This window comes from Mus caroli, unplaced genomic scaffold, assembly GCF_978045245.1.
Source record: "Mus caroli unplaced genomic scaffold, Mus_caroli_1 scaffold_14, whole genome shotgun sequence".
Lineage (NCBI taxonomy): Eukaryota > Metazoa > Chordata > Mammalia > Rodentia > Muridae > Mus > Mus caroli.
The window spans coordinates 103,223,513-103,240,878 of record NW_028227269.1 but is presented as its reverse complement, the minus strand read 5'-3'; the positions used below and the strand labels follow the sequence as shown (position 1 = coordinate 103,240,878).

Below are 17,366 nucleotides of genomic sequence, written 5' to 3'. Positions count from 1 at the left end.
TAAGTTTCTGGACAGTCAGTGCTATACAGAGAATGTGTGTCAAACAAACCCAACCACCTAGGAGATAAGCTTTGTTAGGGTTCTCTACACACACACACACATGTCATCTAAAATCATGCATCTCATTGTCAAATGGCAAGAAATTGCCCAATGCCCTTTCCCCACATGGTCGCCTGCTCAGAAAATGTGTTTTCTGAAGCCCCGTCCCGTACTGTAGGATGTATCCTGGGCTTTCTCGCTACTCTGTGTCTTGTCCAGTTTGTTTGAGACACCAAGACCTTGGACATCCTGCCCCAGGACACCCCGAGACTCCTCACGCAGGACTCGTTTCTGCCTTTCCACAGTTCTGGGATTACACGTGTGCCCTCCTGTGTCCAGGCTTTCATGTGCACGCTGAGGACCTGCTCCCAGGTCCTAAAGTTTGCATGGGATTTCCCCATCCTCCAACCCCAAACTCACTGTGATAAAAAGCACCTGCTGTGAACTCCGCCTTCAGTACACTTCTGAGGGTATAGTGTGGTTTTGTGAACTTTATGAGCACTGTTTTTATAGCAGGTTTCAGAACTTTTTTTTCCTCAAATGCCTTCTGGATGTCAGCGCTCTCTATCCTGCTTTTCACAGTCACCACTTTCAGCTCCTGAGATCTGCTTCAGGTGTCCCTTGTAAATAGAAAAAGCATGCAGGATTCATCCTGTTGGGACTGGCTCATTTCATTTTAGCATGATATCCCTAGGGGTTCTGGCGTCCAATCACACACGTGTGTGCACACTTCCTGCACATATACCACACACAGTATTTAAAGGGATTGCAGTGTGCTGATAGTGCAGTTTATCATATCTCCTTTAAGTCTTCTACAGAAACTTGCAAAGGCTTTGTTAGGGTGGGGCTCCTGTGGAGGGCACACAGCAGCACCAGAATGGAATCACTTGTGCTAATGTGGGCAACTGCAGCTAAATTGTTTCCTTGGCCTGCCAAGAAGTCAGGAAAGAGCACAGCCAAATATCCACACAGACATGATGAGGAAGTCCCTCCCAGAGGACCGACAGAAACTGCCAATCTACTGGATTCTGATTTCTTCATCCCTTTCATGTCTGTAAAGTCAACTTGTTTCTTCTGTTATAGGAAACAAGAGCTTACTGCTTCTAGAATCGCCAAAGCCAACTGCAATTTTTAACTTTGCTGTAGTTTTGTTTTTCAGTGGAAATGGGATGCTCTCGTTACCCACGATTTCCAGATTAGATGTGGACCCAGAGACCAGCTGTTAGCCCAAATCACTGGGGGTCTGGTCCGGGTGTGGCTGGGATATATGCTGTTCTGGCTACCAGTGGTCACTTGCTGGGTTCTCTGCCTTTGGTTCATAACCGGAAGAGAAGGCAGTGCATTTATTGCATGCAAGAAGGAGGAGCCATAAAGGAGACAGGGCCTTGAAGGCCTCTCTAAAATGGTAACACGTAAAGAGGGAGAGATGTTAATATCCTGCATTCAAGGGTCAGCTAGGGTGCCTGGTGTGCATGGAGCCTGGCAGGCCTTGCCATTCAGAACAAAGATTTATGCTGCTAAGAGGCTCAGGAAAGACTGTATCTGGATGACCTCCAGCCGCTGTGTGCAGAGTAGACTCTAAAGGGACAAGAATAAAAGAAGCGAAGCTAATTAAAGAAGCCTAGGGCAAAACTTTTCTATAGAGGGCCAGGTAGTAAATATTTGGGGTTTTGTAACTATTCAATTCTACCATTGTTTTGAGAACCATAGATAATACATAAATGCTAAGTGTGGCTATGTTCAATAAAACTTTATTTATAAAAGCAAGGCCTGGCTACATTTGGCCCATAAGCCAAATCTTTGACTCCTGGTCTAGTATTACATTACATTATAAGGTACAAAATTACTGGCAGTGAAGGTGTTACGGAAGCCTTTAGGGTCGGAGTGTGAGCCCTGGCAGCTTCCAAACAAGCCAGGCTCCACCACCCTTTCTCAGTAGACCAATGGAATAATAATGAAAAGCAGAAAAGGGAAATCCAACCATCAGCATTGAGACAAGGAACAAAGAGATCCAGTGACAGCCTAAATCCACCCAGAGGCCTAACCTGGCCTTTAGAATGACCCAGAGGACCAGAGGTGGGCAAGCCAAGCAGTCTGCAGTGAGGTCCTGTCTAGTAGTCTGTCAAGCAAGCTGGTCTGACAAGTTATTAGAAATGTGTGAAATCTTCCTGGAGACAAGCTCCTCTTCTGGATGGCGACCAGGGGAAACCAGTGTTGCTTCCCCTCAGATGACATTGCTATCTTCTTTTTCTTCCTCCTCCTCCTCTTTCTCCTCCTCCTCCCCTCTCCCCCCTCTCCCCTCTCCCCCCTCTCCCCTCTCCTCTTCCTGTTTGTTTTGGTCTTTGAGACAAGCATCTATGTAGCCCTGACCATCCTGGACCTTAGTATGTAGACCAGGCTGGCCTTGAGCTCCCAGAGTCTCCTGCCCCTGCCTCCCGAGTGTTGGGATTAAAGGCATGTGCCACCATTCTAGGGCTTCTCCTCAGACTTGTTTATATCTGGGCCACTGCCAGAAAGTGCTGACCATCCTGGGAGAGAGCTTTCCCCACTTAGCTAATCCTTTTGGGAAATACTCCCACAGCCCCACCCACCCAGAGATGCACTCCAGTCAAGTCGGGCAATTGAGATCAACTATCCCAAAAGAGAGGCTTCCTGGGGGCCAGTATGTCAGTTACTCACGGGGAGACTTTTTTCGCCAGGATGAAGGAGTAGGGAGAGCCCTGAGATGTTTATGAGAGGAAAGATCCAGGGAGAATGGGCCTGAATTGTGTGTCCCCCATCCCTACCTAACTCCGAGGCCCTTAGAATATATGTGAATGTGGACAGGGTCTATGAGGAAGTGATTGGGGCAAAATGGGGTCATCTGCTGGGCCCTATGATTGGTGAGGGAAGGAGACTGAGACTTAGGCTCAGAAGGAATGCCCCAGGGAAGATAACAGCTGTGCACAACCATGGAGAGCGTCCTCCGAAGATACCAGCTCTGTCCACACCTTGCTATCAGCTTTCTTGCTGCCACTGAGTCTGTTCGAGGCCTGAGTCCCTGAGGCATCTGCCAGATTCCTATTATCCAGGTTCCTATTGGAGGGAATTGGACCAGGGACACATGATTAGACATAGAGACAGCTCATTAAGAAAGGGAAAGCCTTCTAGGTACCTGTGGGGGAGTGGGCTAGTGAGCTCCCCCAAAGCCCTGGATCTCCAGGGGCATGACCCTTTAAAGGACATTTACATAGCACCCAGTTCTAGGTTTGTGTATCACAGGCTTGTTCCTTAGTGGGATGCCCAGGTGGGGAGGGGTTTCCACACTTCCTCTACCAATGGGCTGCTTTTCTGTTGATTTTGATACTTCCAGTCCCTAGTCTGCTGTCGCAAGTTCCTAGAACTAAGTAGGATAGTCCTGGGAAACTAATTCAGGACATGGAAGTCCTAGCTTCCAGAGACTCAGCAATTTGTGAGGCAGGCAGAGGTATGGGCCAGTGCCCTGTCCAGAGCAGCAGATTCTGCTGTGTGCCTGTTACCATGGCTGCTCTTGCTGTGTTTCTCGGATGTCACAGGAAGGAGACAGATACATCCAGGCAAGCTCAGACCTCGAATGGTGGGTACAGGAGACTCCCAATTGAGCCTGTTGGTTTTTAACAAAGAATATAAGAGAAGGGCATGAGGCGTCTAAGACAGAAACCCAAGGGGCCATCTGAGACCTTAAAAAAAAATTAAACATACTAGGAAAGTCACATACAACCGCAGGGACTCTGACCTTCTGAGGTTTACAGTCAAGAAATCAAAATGAATACTGCCAGCCGGTCTTGATTGTTGTTTGGTCTGCTTATTATCTCTGTGTCTAGATTAGAAAACGGCAAGGTGGGCTCTGCCAGTTCGGCATGTTACCTGGTGATAATTCGGGAGAAGGGGTGTGGAGCCTGGGTGTTACAGAGGGATGGATGTGTTTGGAACCTGGCAAAGAATCCGTTTACTGTAGTCAGGGAAGGAATCTGTGGCTGAGGTCTATCCACATTCTTATTTACCCTTTTACCGTGGCTAGCTTGTTTCTGAGGCTTTTTTACATTTTTTTGTTGTTTTGTTTTTTCTTCCTGCTACACAGAAAATTTTCATTTTTTAATATACTCAGTCACTAGCGCTGCATGCTTCCTTTGTGTGGTCTATGTTTAATGTTCCCAGTAAGGGTTTATCTGTAATTTGGGGTTTATGTTTTCGCAAGTACTTTGTAATTTCCTTTGCTTAAATCGCTAGTCCATCTGGGATTCATTCTCATTTAAAAAATGAAACTGTAATATAACCATATAAGTTTTTGTAAATTTCTGGCTAGCCAATTGTTACTTTTGTTCTTTCTCTTTCTTTCCTTTTCTTTTCTTTTCAGCAGGATCTCAATATGTATGGAGCTGTCGCTGGCCTGAGCTCACTGTGCAGAACAAGCACTGGCCTCAAGTGTCAGAACCAGCCACCTGCTTCTGTAGTCGGAATGCTGGGATTAGAAGTTAGCCAGTTGTTACAAATTGTATAGTGCTTAATATATCCTTTGTCCGCAGCTTGAAATGCTGCCCCAGTTGTATTGGGGAAACAAAATATCACATCTACCCTTTTAAGGCTCTGGGCCCTCCAGGAGAGTTCAGTTAACACAAAATACATTAAGAAAAGGATACACATGTATTTAAGTCTCCAGTGAGGCAGGAGCCATGGCAAGGAAATGGAGAGTCAAAGAAACCAGGAAATACTTAAAGGTGGACTAGGAGTTAGAAATGGTGGAAATGGGGGAAGCCAGGGGCTTGGGCTGCGAGGTAAGGGGATTGCAGGGGAGACTAGGAAGATGGTGATTTGCATAGATTTCCTTAAGGCAGCCTGTGGTCTGCCTTAAGAGTGAAAGGCCTTCATAGGCTCCTGTGTTTGAGCCAGCAGTTCTGTTTTGCAAGGCTGTGCAGCCTTTAGGAGATAAAGTCTAGCTATGCAAGAGGTTTGCAAGGAAGGGAAATCCCTTTAGGGTCGCAGCCCAGCCTGTGTCCAGTCTGCCCGCTCCAGCTCCCTCCCTCCTTCTCTCCCCCCACCCCCACCCCCCACTCATTCACTTACTGATCAACCAAGATGTGAACAGGCTAAGTCACATTTCGGCCACCACAGAGCTGTGGACCACCTTGCCTTCTGCACCACGCTGGACTGTACTCCCTCCAACCATAGGCCAGAATAACCTTGTCTTTAAGTAGTTTCTTGTCCAACATTTGGTTCCGTGATAAGAGATAACAGTGAGCCTGGACCGCCCCCTCCCCCACCCCTCCCTGGTATTAATAAGTGTTACTTTAACTCTGGTATGGGACTGGCATCTTCCACGTAGGGCTCAGCAAGAATGAAGAAATGAGGGACACTTGTATTCCTTGCCTGTCAGAGTCTTTAGCACAGAGTAATGTTGACACTCACATGGACTCCATGTCCGCTCAGACCTGGTGTGTGGATGCCATTCCTGTGTGTGGCAGCCTGCTCTCTCAGCCTCTCCTGTGCCTTTGACACAACCTGCTGTGAGTCCCTGGGTCATGTCTGATGATGCTACTCTGCCATTTCCTGTTCCTCTCACCCAGAATTCCCCCAGCTTTGCTGGAGCACGCAAGTCCCACATTAATATCAGGATCCGATTCATCAAAAACACATTTAACGTTTTGTTTTACTGTATTTCTAGGTTAATTTGGAAAATACATCTTTACATTAACCTAAGGTTTCTGAAATAATAGCTCAAGCTCTTTTAATAATCTTTGTCTACTTATTGCATCCAGTTTTATACAGAACAAAACTGCAGTCTAGAACTGAAAGGCTCAGGTCGCAGGACTAACCTTCAGTACAGCTGCCTTTCCGTTTAAGCCTTTTCTGCGATGCCTGACTTGTGTTTTAAAATCTGCTTCACGGAGCATTTGAAGTGATTTTTTTTTTCCATTAGCTTTCTTTCTGACTTTGTATGCAAAGAAAGCTCCCGTGTTTATTATGCTTTGAATTTATAAACATGGAACTTGCTGGGTTCCCCTCTGGGCTCAAAGGTATTTGAGAAGCTTATTTCCCTCATAATAAAGTACACAGCCTTCGCTATACATTAGAACTTCTTGTATAATTAGAAAAGTGCACTTTTTGCTCAAATCATCTCTCAAGTCTCACCATGAGAGAGGAGATGGAACTCAGTTACTCTTCTCTCTCACCCTGTGATGGCTTCCTCTTGGACTAGACTCTCCACACTTGGGAGACTGAGGCACATCTCTGGGGAGGTTATGATAGTGTTGGGAGCGGGGGCATCATGAATGTAGGTATGCCATCCCATGAGCTGTGAGATCCAAGATATGAACTGAAGTGTTTCACACATGCCCCTCGCAAAGCAAAAACTTTCCCTTTTGTAAGACATCTGCATCCAGGGTTTTGGTCACAGCACTGAACTCATACAAACTTCCAATTCTTCCTTCCCATCACTGGCTTTGGTATGTCTTATTTCTTCTAGCCAAAGCCTTTCCTATTTAAGTAAAAATACTTTTGGATCTGCTCCTCTAAGATGGACAATGTCTACCCTGTTAACCCCAGTCCAGGTTTGAATGGAACCTACCCCCTCCGCCATTCTCTGTGCCCCACACCGTTTGTTTCAGAAGTGATGTTTAGGAGTACAATCCCAAGGCTGGGTAACACCATCACTGGGGCAGGACATGCAGGCAGGAAGAACCTGCAGCAAGAGAAAGCTGTTCACTTCGTGGACGAGCAGGAAGCAAAAATGGGGAGGCTGGATCTCATGTGGCATTCACTTTCCCTACCTTTAATTCCATGTAGACCTGCAGCCCATGGAGAGGGTGCCTCCTACAGTGTGGTCTCCCCCTTAGCTATTTCTCTTTGGAAACACACTCAATACACATGAAGAGACATGACTCAATAGCCACCTAAGTGATTCTGACCCTAGTCAAGTTACCACCTAGGCTACCCAGGGAGGAAAACTTCCTAGGAACCAGTGTCCCAGATCAACTCAGCTGCTCACAGGAAGAGACAGTATCAGGCTACAAGGCTTGGTCACTCCTGCAGCGTAACCCTTATGGCTCTGAGCACCCTCCGTATACTGATCTCTTGCCCACATATACCAGTACATCTCAAGGGTAGTATACTTAACTGGAAGCCATCTCAACTCTCAACCTCCAAACATGTGGCAGTGTCTGGAGGCACCATTAGTTCAGTGGGCAGATGGTAGGGATGCTGCTGTTCACCCTGTGTGCTTGCTCAGAACAGCCCAAGACAAAGCAGGATCTGGCCCAAATGTCCTCGGTGCCCACTTCAGAAATCCTGCGCCAGGAAGAGGTCCAGAGATGGCTCAGGCTTGCCCTAAGAGCCACCAAACATCCCTCTAGGTCCAGGATTATCTCTAAGGCCCAGAATAAAGGTATCTCTGGGTTTCCTATCTCCTCTTGTTGGCTGCTCTGCTCATGTTTCTGTCCTGGGAGACTCCCCAGAGCCATTTGTTTTTGTACCAGTGATGGACTAACAATGTGTGTGCTGCTGTTGGTATCTTGTTTGGGGTTTTTACTTCTCACAGATCATGAACATAATTCCCTACATTTTCTACACAGTTTTATCTTTAAATACAATGTCTCAGCCAGGTGGTAATGATGCATGCCTTTAATCTCAGCACTTGGGAGTCAGAGGTAGTTGGATCTCTGTGCGTTCAAGGCCAGCTGGGGCTTCAGAGATGGTTTCAGGGTTCTTGGAGCTACACAGACAGAGAGAAGAGACAGACAGACAGAAACACACACGCGCGCGCGCGCGCGCACACACACACACACACACACACAGAGGGAGAGAGAGAGAGACTTGAAACACCATGTAGCCCAGGCTGCCAGGCTGGCTTTGAACTCACTACATAGACAAAGATCACTTTGAGCTTCTGATACTCTGACCTCTACCTTCCAAATGATGGGAATCCAAACCCAGTTTGATACAGTTTTTCTTTCTTTCTTTCTTTCTTTCTTTCTTTCTTTCTTTCTTTCTTTCTTTCTTTCTTTCTTTCTCTTTCTTTCTTTCTCTTTCTTTCTTTCTCTTTCTTTCTTTCTCTTTCTTTCTTTCTCTTTCTTTCTTTCTTTCTTTCTTTCTTTCTTTCTTTCTTTCTTTCTTTCTTCCTTCCTTCCTTCCTTCCTTCCTTCCTTTCTTCCTTTCTTTTCTTTCTTATTTCGTTCTCTCTCTCTCTCCCTCCCTCCCTCCCTCCCTTCTTTCCTCCCTTCCTTCCTTCCTTCCTTCCTTCCTTCCTTCCTTCCTTCCTTCCTTCCTTTTTTTCTTTGAGATACGGTTTCTCTGTATAGCCCTGGCTGTCCTGGAACTCACTCTGTAGACCAAGCGGGCCTCGACTCAGAGATATGCCTGCCTCTGCCTCATAAGTGCAAGGATTGAAGGCGTGCACCACTACTGCCCAACTTGGAACGTTGTTTATGCAATACTGAGGGATCAAACTTACAGCTCTGGGTGTGCTTAGCAAGCATGTTAGCTAGAAGGGCCTCTATAGATTCAGGCTGCAAAGTTACACCTTCTTTCTGCTGGAGGCTTTGGGAGGGAGGGAGTACCTTTCCTGGAGATCAGCTAAAGGACATACTCCCAGAACCTGGCCTGGGTCCCCTCCCTACTGCTCCCTGCATCACCTGGTGTCTTCCTGTGCAATGACACTTCCTCCCACAGTGGGTAGTGTAGTACCGGGCTTCCTGCAGTGACACACTGTCGGCTCCATCACTGACCACTCTCCCTTCTTCCACTTCTCATCACTTCTTCATGCCTGTCCTCAGTGCAGGGTTACCCACTCCCACACAGCCTCTCTTCTAAACCTCCTCCCCTGACCCCCACCAGCTTCTGCTTTCTGCACTAGAGCCTGGATAAACACAGACCTGCTCAGCACAGAATCTTAAGTAAAAACAGTAAAGTTTAATTAGTTAAAAACAAGTTGGGGTGGGAGGGGCCTAGAGTCAGCATCACTTCCTGGAGCCAAGAAACTGAGCACCTGGACAAGTCCTGCAGATGTTCTCTGTAAGTCTCCCACTGTGCCTTCAAGCTACTGAGCACTGAGTGTCCTCTACCCATTACCAGGTGAACTTCTTGCCAGTGATGGCTCAGAGGCCCACAGGGCATAGAGTCCCTATCTGGACTTCCTTCAGGGGCACCTCTAGAACTCCTAAGGTAAATGGGGACAAATCTCCTGCCACACAAGGCACTAGAAGCCCAGGTGTAGGATTTTGAAGAGAAGAGGGGTCTTGAGAAAAGCCATCTATAAGGTCAGGGTCAGAGGCACAAAGTGAGCAAGAGAAGATGCAGTTTGTCTCCAGCTAGGGAGAAAGGTCAGGACACAGATAGGCCAGGCTCACAAAAAGTAGATCATGTAAAAAGTAGGTCTGACCATGGCGGGAGGTGCTGAAGAACTAGAAACTTGAGGAACAAGCAGAGGGGTGGGTGCAAAGTCTGCCCTGAGGGCACAGGGGCAGGCTCCAGCCAGGCTATCAAGACCTGTAGAAGGCAAATGAGACACTGATTAGTGGATTCCTGCAGAACTGGGTCCTAGATCCAAGGCTTGGGCTCCAGCCAGCCCTGCCCATGGTCCAAGATCTACACAGCCAGGGAGAGCTGCTACCAAGCAGGGGGAGATGCCCAATGTAGGTCCCCCGTGGCCAGGATCACACAGCACTGTATGATTAAACGTGAGAGCCAGAGTCACTGGATTCTAGTCTGATCATAGGGCTCTGAGATCATAGGACCCACAATTCCAACACCCAGTGCTCTTTTGCTTAGCTATGATGTGGAACACAGAACATTCAGGTTTTTTCCCCCAGGGCTGAGCGGTAACTTTAGTTCATCCCAGTGAGGTCCTGTGCTTCCTGTGTGTGTTACACCAGGAAAGCTCAGGGAGAGATGCCAGCACTGTCTTCCTATAAAGAGGGAAAGTCAGCAGCTACCTGTGTGACCTCACCAGTGAGGGTCGTGGACACTGACCCTGACAAACCTTCCCAGAATCTTCCATTAGTCAGTTACCTTGAATCCAGCATCAGGACCAGTTCCTCTGGACCATAAAACTACAGGAAAGGGAACAGCCATCAGGATCCTGTAAGGTGAATCTAGCCAGCCCTAGTGACCCCTTCAGACCTGAGGCAGCAGGAAGGGACAAGGAGCAAAAGGGGACCTGGTGTCTAGATGCTGTAGCCAGAGGGAAGCATTACTTTCACACCTACACCAGTCGGCAGAAGTGTCCCCATGGGCATTCTCTCTCTACCTTCTCTCTTCCCTCCTCCATCTCCCTCTCTGCCCCCTCTCTCCTTCCCTCTGACCCTTTCTTTCATAGCAGTCACTTCCTGAAGCAGGGAAGTAACAACAACAAAAGTAGCTTTAAGAACTTCCTGAAACTGAGCAGAATCACACTGGCCCTCCCTACCAGAAGCAGCAGATTCAAGCCTCAAAGACTCAGACAAAAGAACACAGAAGAAGCTGACCAGCCAAGCTGCCTGGAAGAGCTTTAGACCAGAGGAGGCACCTGGAAAGGACACTCTCCAACCTGTTAGCTGACTGTAGGCTGGACAGTGTGCTTCAAGGAACCAGCTTTTGTGAACTGTCTGTCACCAAGGCTGTGGTGGGCTTTGGTGATGCAGCCAACTGAGTCATTTCTGCTCCTGTGAGTGACCTCTCACCAGTGTTCCTGTATATAACCCAGTAAAGTACATTGGTTCACCAAGTTGGGCTTCAGTGCTGTGCATACTTTGGTCTGTTGTGGGTTCCCAATCTGTGCTGGGTACTTGAATTTGTCTTATCTCCCCCCAAAAAGTTTTCTCATATGACACACCCCAACTGTCCACTAAAAATGGACAAAAGGCCACATTGGGTCACGGGGCAGCGGTGGGGGGCGGGGGGGAGAAGAACCTCTCAGGGTTGGGTCAGAATGAAAAGCATGGGATACATGCTGCAGCTTTTATCTTGAGGTAGCAAACACTTGCCTGGGAATGATTCAGTAGTCTCCAGTGCATGGCATCTGATCCCCGGTATGTATTCCTGGACTCTAATCTCCACTTCGTGGGTAGAAAGTTGAAATTCTTGAGAGATTTGGGACTAGGCTCCTGGGGGAGTGTGGTCATCTGCCACAAGTGGACAGTTACACATGTTTCGATCTGAAGGGAACAGAGAGAGCAGTACATTAGGAGCAGGGTTCCGTCCTCCATGACTAAGACTGGGTTGTTTGCTGCAGTGGTCAACACCCCTAGCCACAGCCTTGTCTCCAGCACCTAGGTCTTGTTCCTCAGGGCCTGGGGTGTCTGCTGCTCTTCTGCCACTCTGGCACTCTCTTCTACCACCCCTGCTCAACCCCAGGGTATCTCCCACAAAGTAGCAACTGTCTCCAGGCTGGCAGTGCCTTTCATGGCACTAAATGACCTCTTGGGGCTCTGTCTTGGCCATTTCAAGAGTTTTCAAAATTCTCTTCTGAAAAATAAGACCGAGTGAGGAGATGCCTCGGTAGATAAGAGCACCTGCTGCACAGACAGGAGGCCCTAAGATTGAATCACCAGCACCCAAGTAAAAAGCTACAGTGATATTTGCACCAGTGCTTGGGGAGCTGAGGCAGGAGGACCACTGAAGTTGGCTGGCTGCCAGTGTAACTGCAGATTTAGGGAAGGATGTTTTATCAAGGGAATAAGAAAGTCACAGGGCAGCTCATCTGAACGTTCCACAGACACACACACACACATGCAAATGCACACAATTGTATACACACACACATATGCACACATGATCAAGTATGTACACAAACACACAGAACACACACACACACACACCAGGGGGCAATGGCTTTACCAAAAGAAATGCACTGAAGGGTTGATGGTGAACATCATGCACCATTCATAGATGCAAAAGGTAAACCTGAGCCCACACAGAAAGCCACAAAGTAAAAGAGTTCCTAAAAACCATAACCAAGTGCCAAGCATGACCACAAACCACAAAGTGTGTCACAGACTTCCTACCAGCGTCCTCCTCTCTACCTGATCCATGCCTTTTGTTTTCTTAAGCTAAAGACACACACTTTGATAGGTCACACTGTGGGGAGTCATTTTCCTGGCTGCCATCCTAAGGTCCGCAAACTTTGTCCCTTCTGCTTGTGTTGTGATGTCAGGGTAGACAGAAGGGGGATAGCAAAGAATGGGCAAGGCAGAGGGGGCCAAGCAACTTACATCAACAAAATGGCTGAGGTATTGTGGAAGTCAAGGGAAGTGCAGGGAAAGGCTGCTGGGCAGGAGAAGGTAGCACAGGGCATGGGGTGCAGGAAAACTGTGGCAGTCAAACAGTCCTAACATCCCCACTCCCTCCCCACCTCCAGAGCAGGGGAGGGGGCCCATGGTCTTTTCCACAACCCTGGGGAGCAGTTTTGATTCCCAGGGCCTTCCATTAGAGAGTGTTTTAGCCCCCAAGGTCCTGCTGTGGACTAAAGCCATGGTCCAGAGCAGGTTTCCAGCAGTGTGGGTCTCTATATCACCAGCAGATCACATAACCCATTTAGGACTTCCCCCAAGTCCCCTAGTCAGCTCCTAGTGTAAGGATCCCTTCTCTGTCAAACACTTCTTCAGGCCACTCAAGTCTGGGAGCAACAGCAGCAGATGAATTATGATTTGCAGCAAATTCGGAAACTAGTGCTTGCACTCACATTTGCTCCTTCGAGGTAATCTGCCTTGCACCAGAGTTGGTTTTTTATTTATTTTGCTTTGTTTTGTTTTTTTAATGACCTGTAGAACTCCTACTTATTCCACAAAGCCCAGCTTTTTGTTGTTGTTGTTAACAAAGTTTTCTCAGCATGTTCTCTCTGACTATCTGTAACAGAGTCCTCACTGCTAGGGCTCTGCATCTGTGTATTAGTTGGACCTGTGAGGCCTCCAAGCAAGCTCCAGGGCAGGGGCCTAGGTATAGACATGGTTCTATTCAGAGATAGGTATCAGCTATTTTCTGACACGGCAATAATAGCACCTACCTAAACACACACACACACACACACACACAGCCTAGCGCACAAAGGTAAGAGTTGGGGGGTAACCTGACTGGAGCCCTGACACTCACCTTGCTGAAATATGGTGAATGGGAAGAAGTTTCCACTTTTGCAGCTACCCACTGTCTACCATTTTCATCCTCATAGATGTCATCTCTTATGCAGACCAGGAAGCATGGTGGGAATGGTATCCTGGGAAAACAAACTGAAGCAGCCATAGTAATGAGGCCATCCGGTTGCCTGCCTTCTTAAATGAGGTTCAGAGAGGGGCAGGACAGAGAACTCACCACAGGTAGAGCAAGGGTCAGGGCTGAATAAGAAACCTTGCTCTGGCACCTGGGCCAGAAGCTCAACTCACCAGGTGCCTTGAGCGTCTCAGTCTCGCCCACTGCAGACCTCGGTGCCCTGAAGTCTCAGCCTTGCCTGCGGAAGAACTTTCTCTTTGTACCTTGTCCAGACTTCAGGGAATTATTTTGGACACCACCTCTCCAACATGTCTTCATCAGGAACTCTCCTGTCAGCTGACCCTCTGGATCTAGCACAGTGGTTCTCAACCTTCCTAACACTGGGACACTATAATACATTTCCTCCTGCTGTGGTGACCCCCAAACATGAAATTATTTCCTGACTACTTCCTAACTGTAATTTTGTTACTGCTATGAATTATAATGTAAATATTTGGGGAGATAGAGGCTGCAAAGCAGGATGTGACCCACAGGTTCAGAACAAAGTCCCGGGGCTAGCTGCATAAGACACAACTGGGCTAAATTCCTCTCCTGGAATAAAAGCCCACAACCCTCAGATGCCTGTGATCAAGATAATATGAAGGCTGATTGGGACTGGTAAGGGACGCAGGGGCTTCTGATTAGCCTTGTTCTCTGCCCTAGACTCTGAGTACCCATGTGTCCTGGGCCAAGTCCTGAACTCTGCTTTTCTGAGGCCACAGGAGGGTTCTCATAAAGCAGCCCAGAGGCAGTGGCATCCTGTGTCCTAAAGACCTGGTTATAATATACTCCCCTTTCCTTTTGAAAACCAAGAGCCAGGTTGTGTTTGTTTTAATGTGTGGAACACCTGTGTTACCAAGTCAACCAATTTTCTCTCCAACCCCCTTGCCCCTCAGCCTGCTCTCCTTTTTTCTTCTCTCAGTAGGGTCTCATGGAGCCTGAGTTATCCTCAAACCCACATTGTAGCAAAGGGTGACTGTGATTTCCTGATCCTCCTGCCTCAGCTTGCCTAGTGCAGGAATTACATCACTGTGCCCAGGTCTGTGTGGGGCTGGGGATCTGACCCATGACTTTGCACAGGGTAGACCACTGTTCTATCAACCGATCTTGACCCCTAGCCCTGTCAGGCATTTCCTAGGTGTCCTGGCTAGTTTCACATCAACTTGACACAGGCTCAAGTCACCTGAAAAAGGGGGACCTCAATTGACCAAGTGACTCCATAAGATCTGGGGGCAGGCAAACTTGTAGGGCATTTTCTTAATCAGTGATCGATGGGAGGGGACCCCCATCATTGTGGTTGGGTCCATCCCTGAGTTGGTGGTCATGGGTTCTATAAGAAATCAGGCTGAGCAAGCCATGGGGAGCATGCAGTAATCAGGTCCTGCCACCAGGTCTGTCCTTGTTCCTGCCCTGACCTCCTTTAAGGATGGACTACAATGTGGAAGTGTAAGCCATTCTCCTCCATCTTGTTTTTGGTATTTCATCACAGTAATGGTATCCCTAATAATGATAGTATACCCTACATCCCTGTCTTTCTGCAACTGTAGACTGGCACCTGCAGACCCCATTTCACAGAAGTGAAATCTAAGGCATAACCTGAGAAAGGTGGGCGGCAGTGGGAAGCCATGACTCGCCTATTCTTGGCTCTGACACTTTTCTGCCAGGCTTAGCTGAGTCCCCCAGAGTCTGTGGGAGTCCAGCCAGGATATGCTCGGATGTCAGGCCTTTTGTCCTCTATCCAGTCTTGGTCCACATCATGGATGACAGGAGGTTATGTCTCCTGTCCAACATGCCACTCTCTGCTACCTGGCATAGGGAGACTTTGAGAAGTGCAGGTTTCTCTCCAGGGTGTTTCTCTTACCCAAAGATGTGCTCTGCCCAGCAGTGCCGTCCTCCCCCAGCAGAGGGAGCCCTCTTCAATCCCCAGGCACTAAGTGCAGGCAGGGGAGGTGATTCCACCCACAGTAAAGGAGCTCTGGGATGCCAAGGGAAGGCACTGCTGCTATCAGAGCTCCTGCTCAGCCACTCCAGGGAACTGGGACAGAAGGACAGACTGGCAGGAGGTAGACAGCCTAAAGCAACAGGGTCTGGTTGGAGTTGGAACTGAGGCAGCAGCTGTGGATGAAGACTTAGAGTTCTCAAGGGGGCTTAGAGTTCTCAAGGTGATAGTGTCATTGGGCTCTTGTGAATAAGGCTCAGACAGGGGCTGGAGAGATGCCTGAGTGGTTAAGAGCACTGATTGCTCTTCTGAAGGTCCTGAGTTCAAATCCCAGCAACGACATGGTGGCTCACAACCATCATCCATAATGAGATCTGATGCCCTGTTCTGATATGTATGAAGACAGCTACAGTGTACTTAAGTAAATAAATAAATCTTTGGGCCGGAGCAAGCAGGATGGAAGAGAAAAGAAAAAATGTCTGAAGCAGCTACAGTGTACTTACATAATAAATAAATAAATCTTTAAAAAAAAATAATCTCAGACCTTGACCTCCTGCCTGTGTTAAGGGGAAGGAAATGCTAATCCAGTCAGGAGGAGGAGCCAGCTCAGCAGGTGTGCTGTGGCCTGCCCTGAGGAAGGGGCTCTGAGAAGGGCTGCTTAGCTGGGGAACCAGATGACTCTGCCCTGGAAAAGTCTCACTGAAGGCAGGGTGGGGACCCTGCAGACCAGACCCTCTTGTCCTATCTGCTCATTTCAGGGATCTGCCCAGACAGGAAGATGGAAGGAAATTGGGCCCAACCCCCAGAACAGGGAAGAGGCCTTCAGCAGCTTTCTCTTTTGTGGGGCATTAAAGATGTGCTTTGTTCTCCGCCTATTGTAGTTCAGTGCGTATCTTGTGGTTTGCATAAGAGTGTCCACCATAAGCTCAGATATTTGAACACTCAATCCCAAGAAGGTGGCTTTCTCTGGGCAGGTTTGGGAGGTGTGGCCCTGCTGGAGGAAGCTGTCACCCAGGACAAGGGATGAGAGGTGAAATGTCACCATGTCACTTCCATTTTTGCTTCATGGCTGCTGTTGAAGATGTGAGCTCAAATCTTCCTGCTCCTGCAGGCATGCCTGCTGCGTGCTGCCATGCCTCCCCCACCTCTCCTCCCCCTGCCAAGATGGACTCATCCCTCAGAAACCATAAGCCCAAATAAACTCTTCATTTTGTAAGTTGCCTCGGTCACGGTGTTTTATCACAGCAACAGGAAAGTAATTAACACATCCAGATATGCAGTTCACTTAAGGCTATTATTAAATCCAGGGCCTTCTCACTTCCATGGTGAATCAGGGAGCATGCATGCCAGTGTGTGCCTCTGGGCTCCATTTCTGTAACAACTACAGCTTTATCATGGTCTTGACATCTTTCAGTGTTACCCTCTCCCCAAGGTTTGCTGTTCTGCATTGCCCAGGCTATTGTGGTGGCCACATTTACCTGTCAACTGAGTTCATATTTAAGTCAGTGAACTTTGGATGAAACAGATTGGCTTCTTCAATCTGGGTGAGCCTCCCCGGTCTCCATAAATGTGATTGGAAAAGTCCCCAGAAAAAGAACCCTCTCCCCAAACTATCCTTCCCCACAATTGTCTCTACATCGGGACATTGTTCTGTGGGGTCTTACTTGGGAAAGTGTGTTTAGGAATTTTTTGAGGATCTTGTGAAAATGCAGAGTTAGGTTCAGTCACCAGTTATGTGGGACAGGGCTCCAGACTACGATTCCAGTGAGTCCATGAAACCTGTGCATAGCACCCAGGTGAGAAACAGGATGAAGGTCTCATTTGGCCACATGTGCCTAAAACCTCAGGGAGTTCTTTTTATCATCCCAAGGCCAACAAACCAGAATCACTTAGGCAGTGCCAGGACATGCTCTGGCTCCCTGGGGGGTCGTGTGGGTAGCAGAGCTTGAAATAAAACCATGCAGCCAACTATTGATTCCCTGGCAGGGAGGTGCTGGGGTACCAGCCACTGTCTAGCTTTGTGACAATGGATGGGTCAGTCAGGTGTGCCCAACCTTTGAACCAAAGGTAGCCAAGAATGTGGTCCATTATATTTGTAAATGACAATGTGATAGCACAGTATCCAAAGGTTGGACATCCAAGTGGCCTCTTTAAGAAG

At 48.1% G+C, this 17,366-nt stretch overlaps 1 protein-coding gene across 1 annotated transcript; it reads right to left on the bottom strand.

The window, feature by feature from the left end:
- Positions 1-10,055: 10,055 nt before the first annotated feature.
- Positions 10,056-13,263, bottom strand: LOC110307420 (protein TCL1B4-like). The gene is made up of 3 exons (XM_021179664.3): positions 13,117-13,263; positions 11,013-11,183; positions 10,056-10,100 (listed from the first exon to the last, which is right to left on the bottom strand). The coding sequence occupies exons 1-3, from the start codon at positions 13,261-13,263 to the stop codon at positions 10,056-10,058; spliced, it is 363 nt and encodes a 120-aa protein (XP_021035323.1).
- Positions 13,264-17,366: the final 4,103 nt, after the last annotated feature.

Coding starts and splice junctions, on each gene's coding strand:
- LOC110307420 (XM_021179664.3), bottom strand. CDS start 13,263: ATGGCTGCTTCAGTTTGTTTTCCCAGGATACCATTCCCACCATGCTTC. Junction 11,184..13,116: donor ATTCACCATATTTCAGCAAG/GTGAGTGTCAGG, acceptor TGTTCCCTTCAG/ATCGAAACATGTGTAACTGT. Junction 10,101..11,012: donor GACTACTGAATCATTCCCAG/GCAAGTGTTTGC, acceptor CCTTTCCTGTAG/TTTTATGGTCCAGAGGAACT.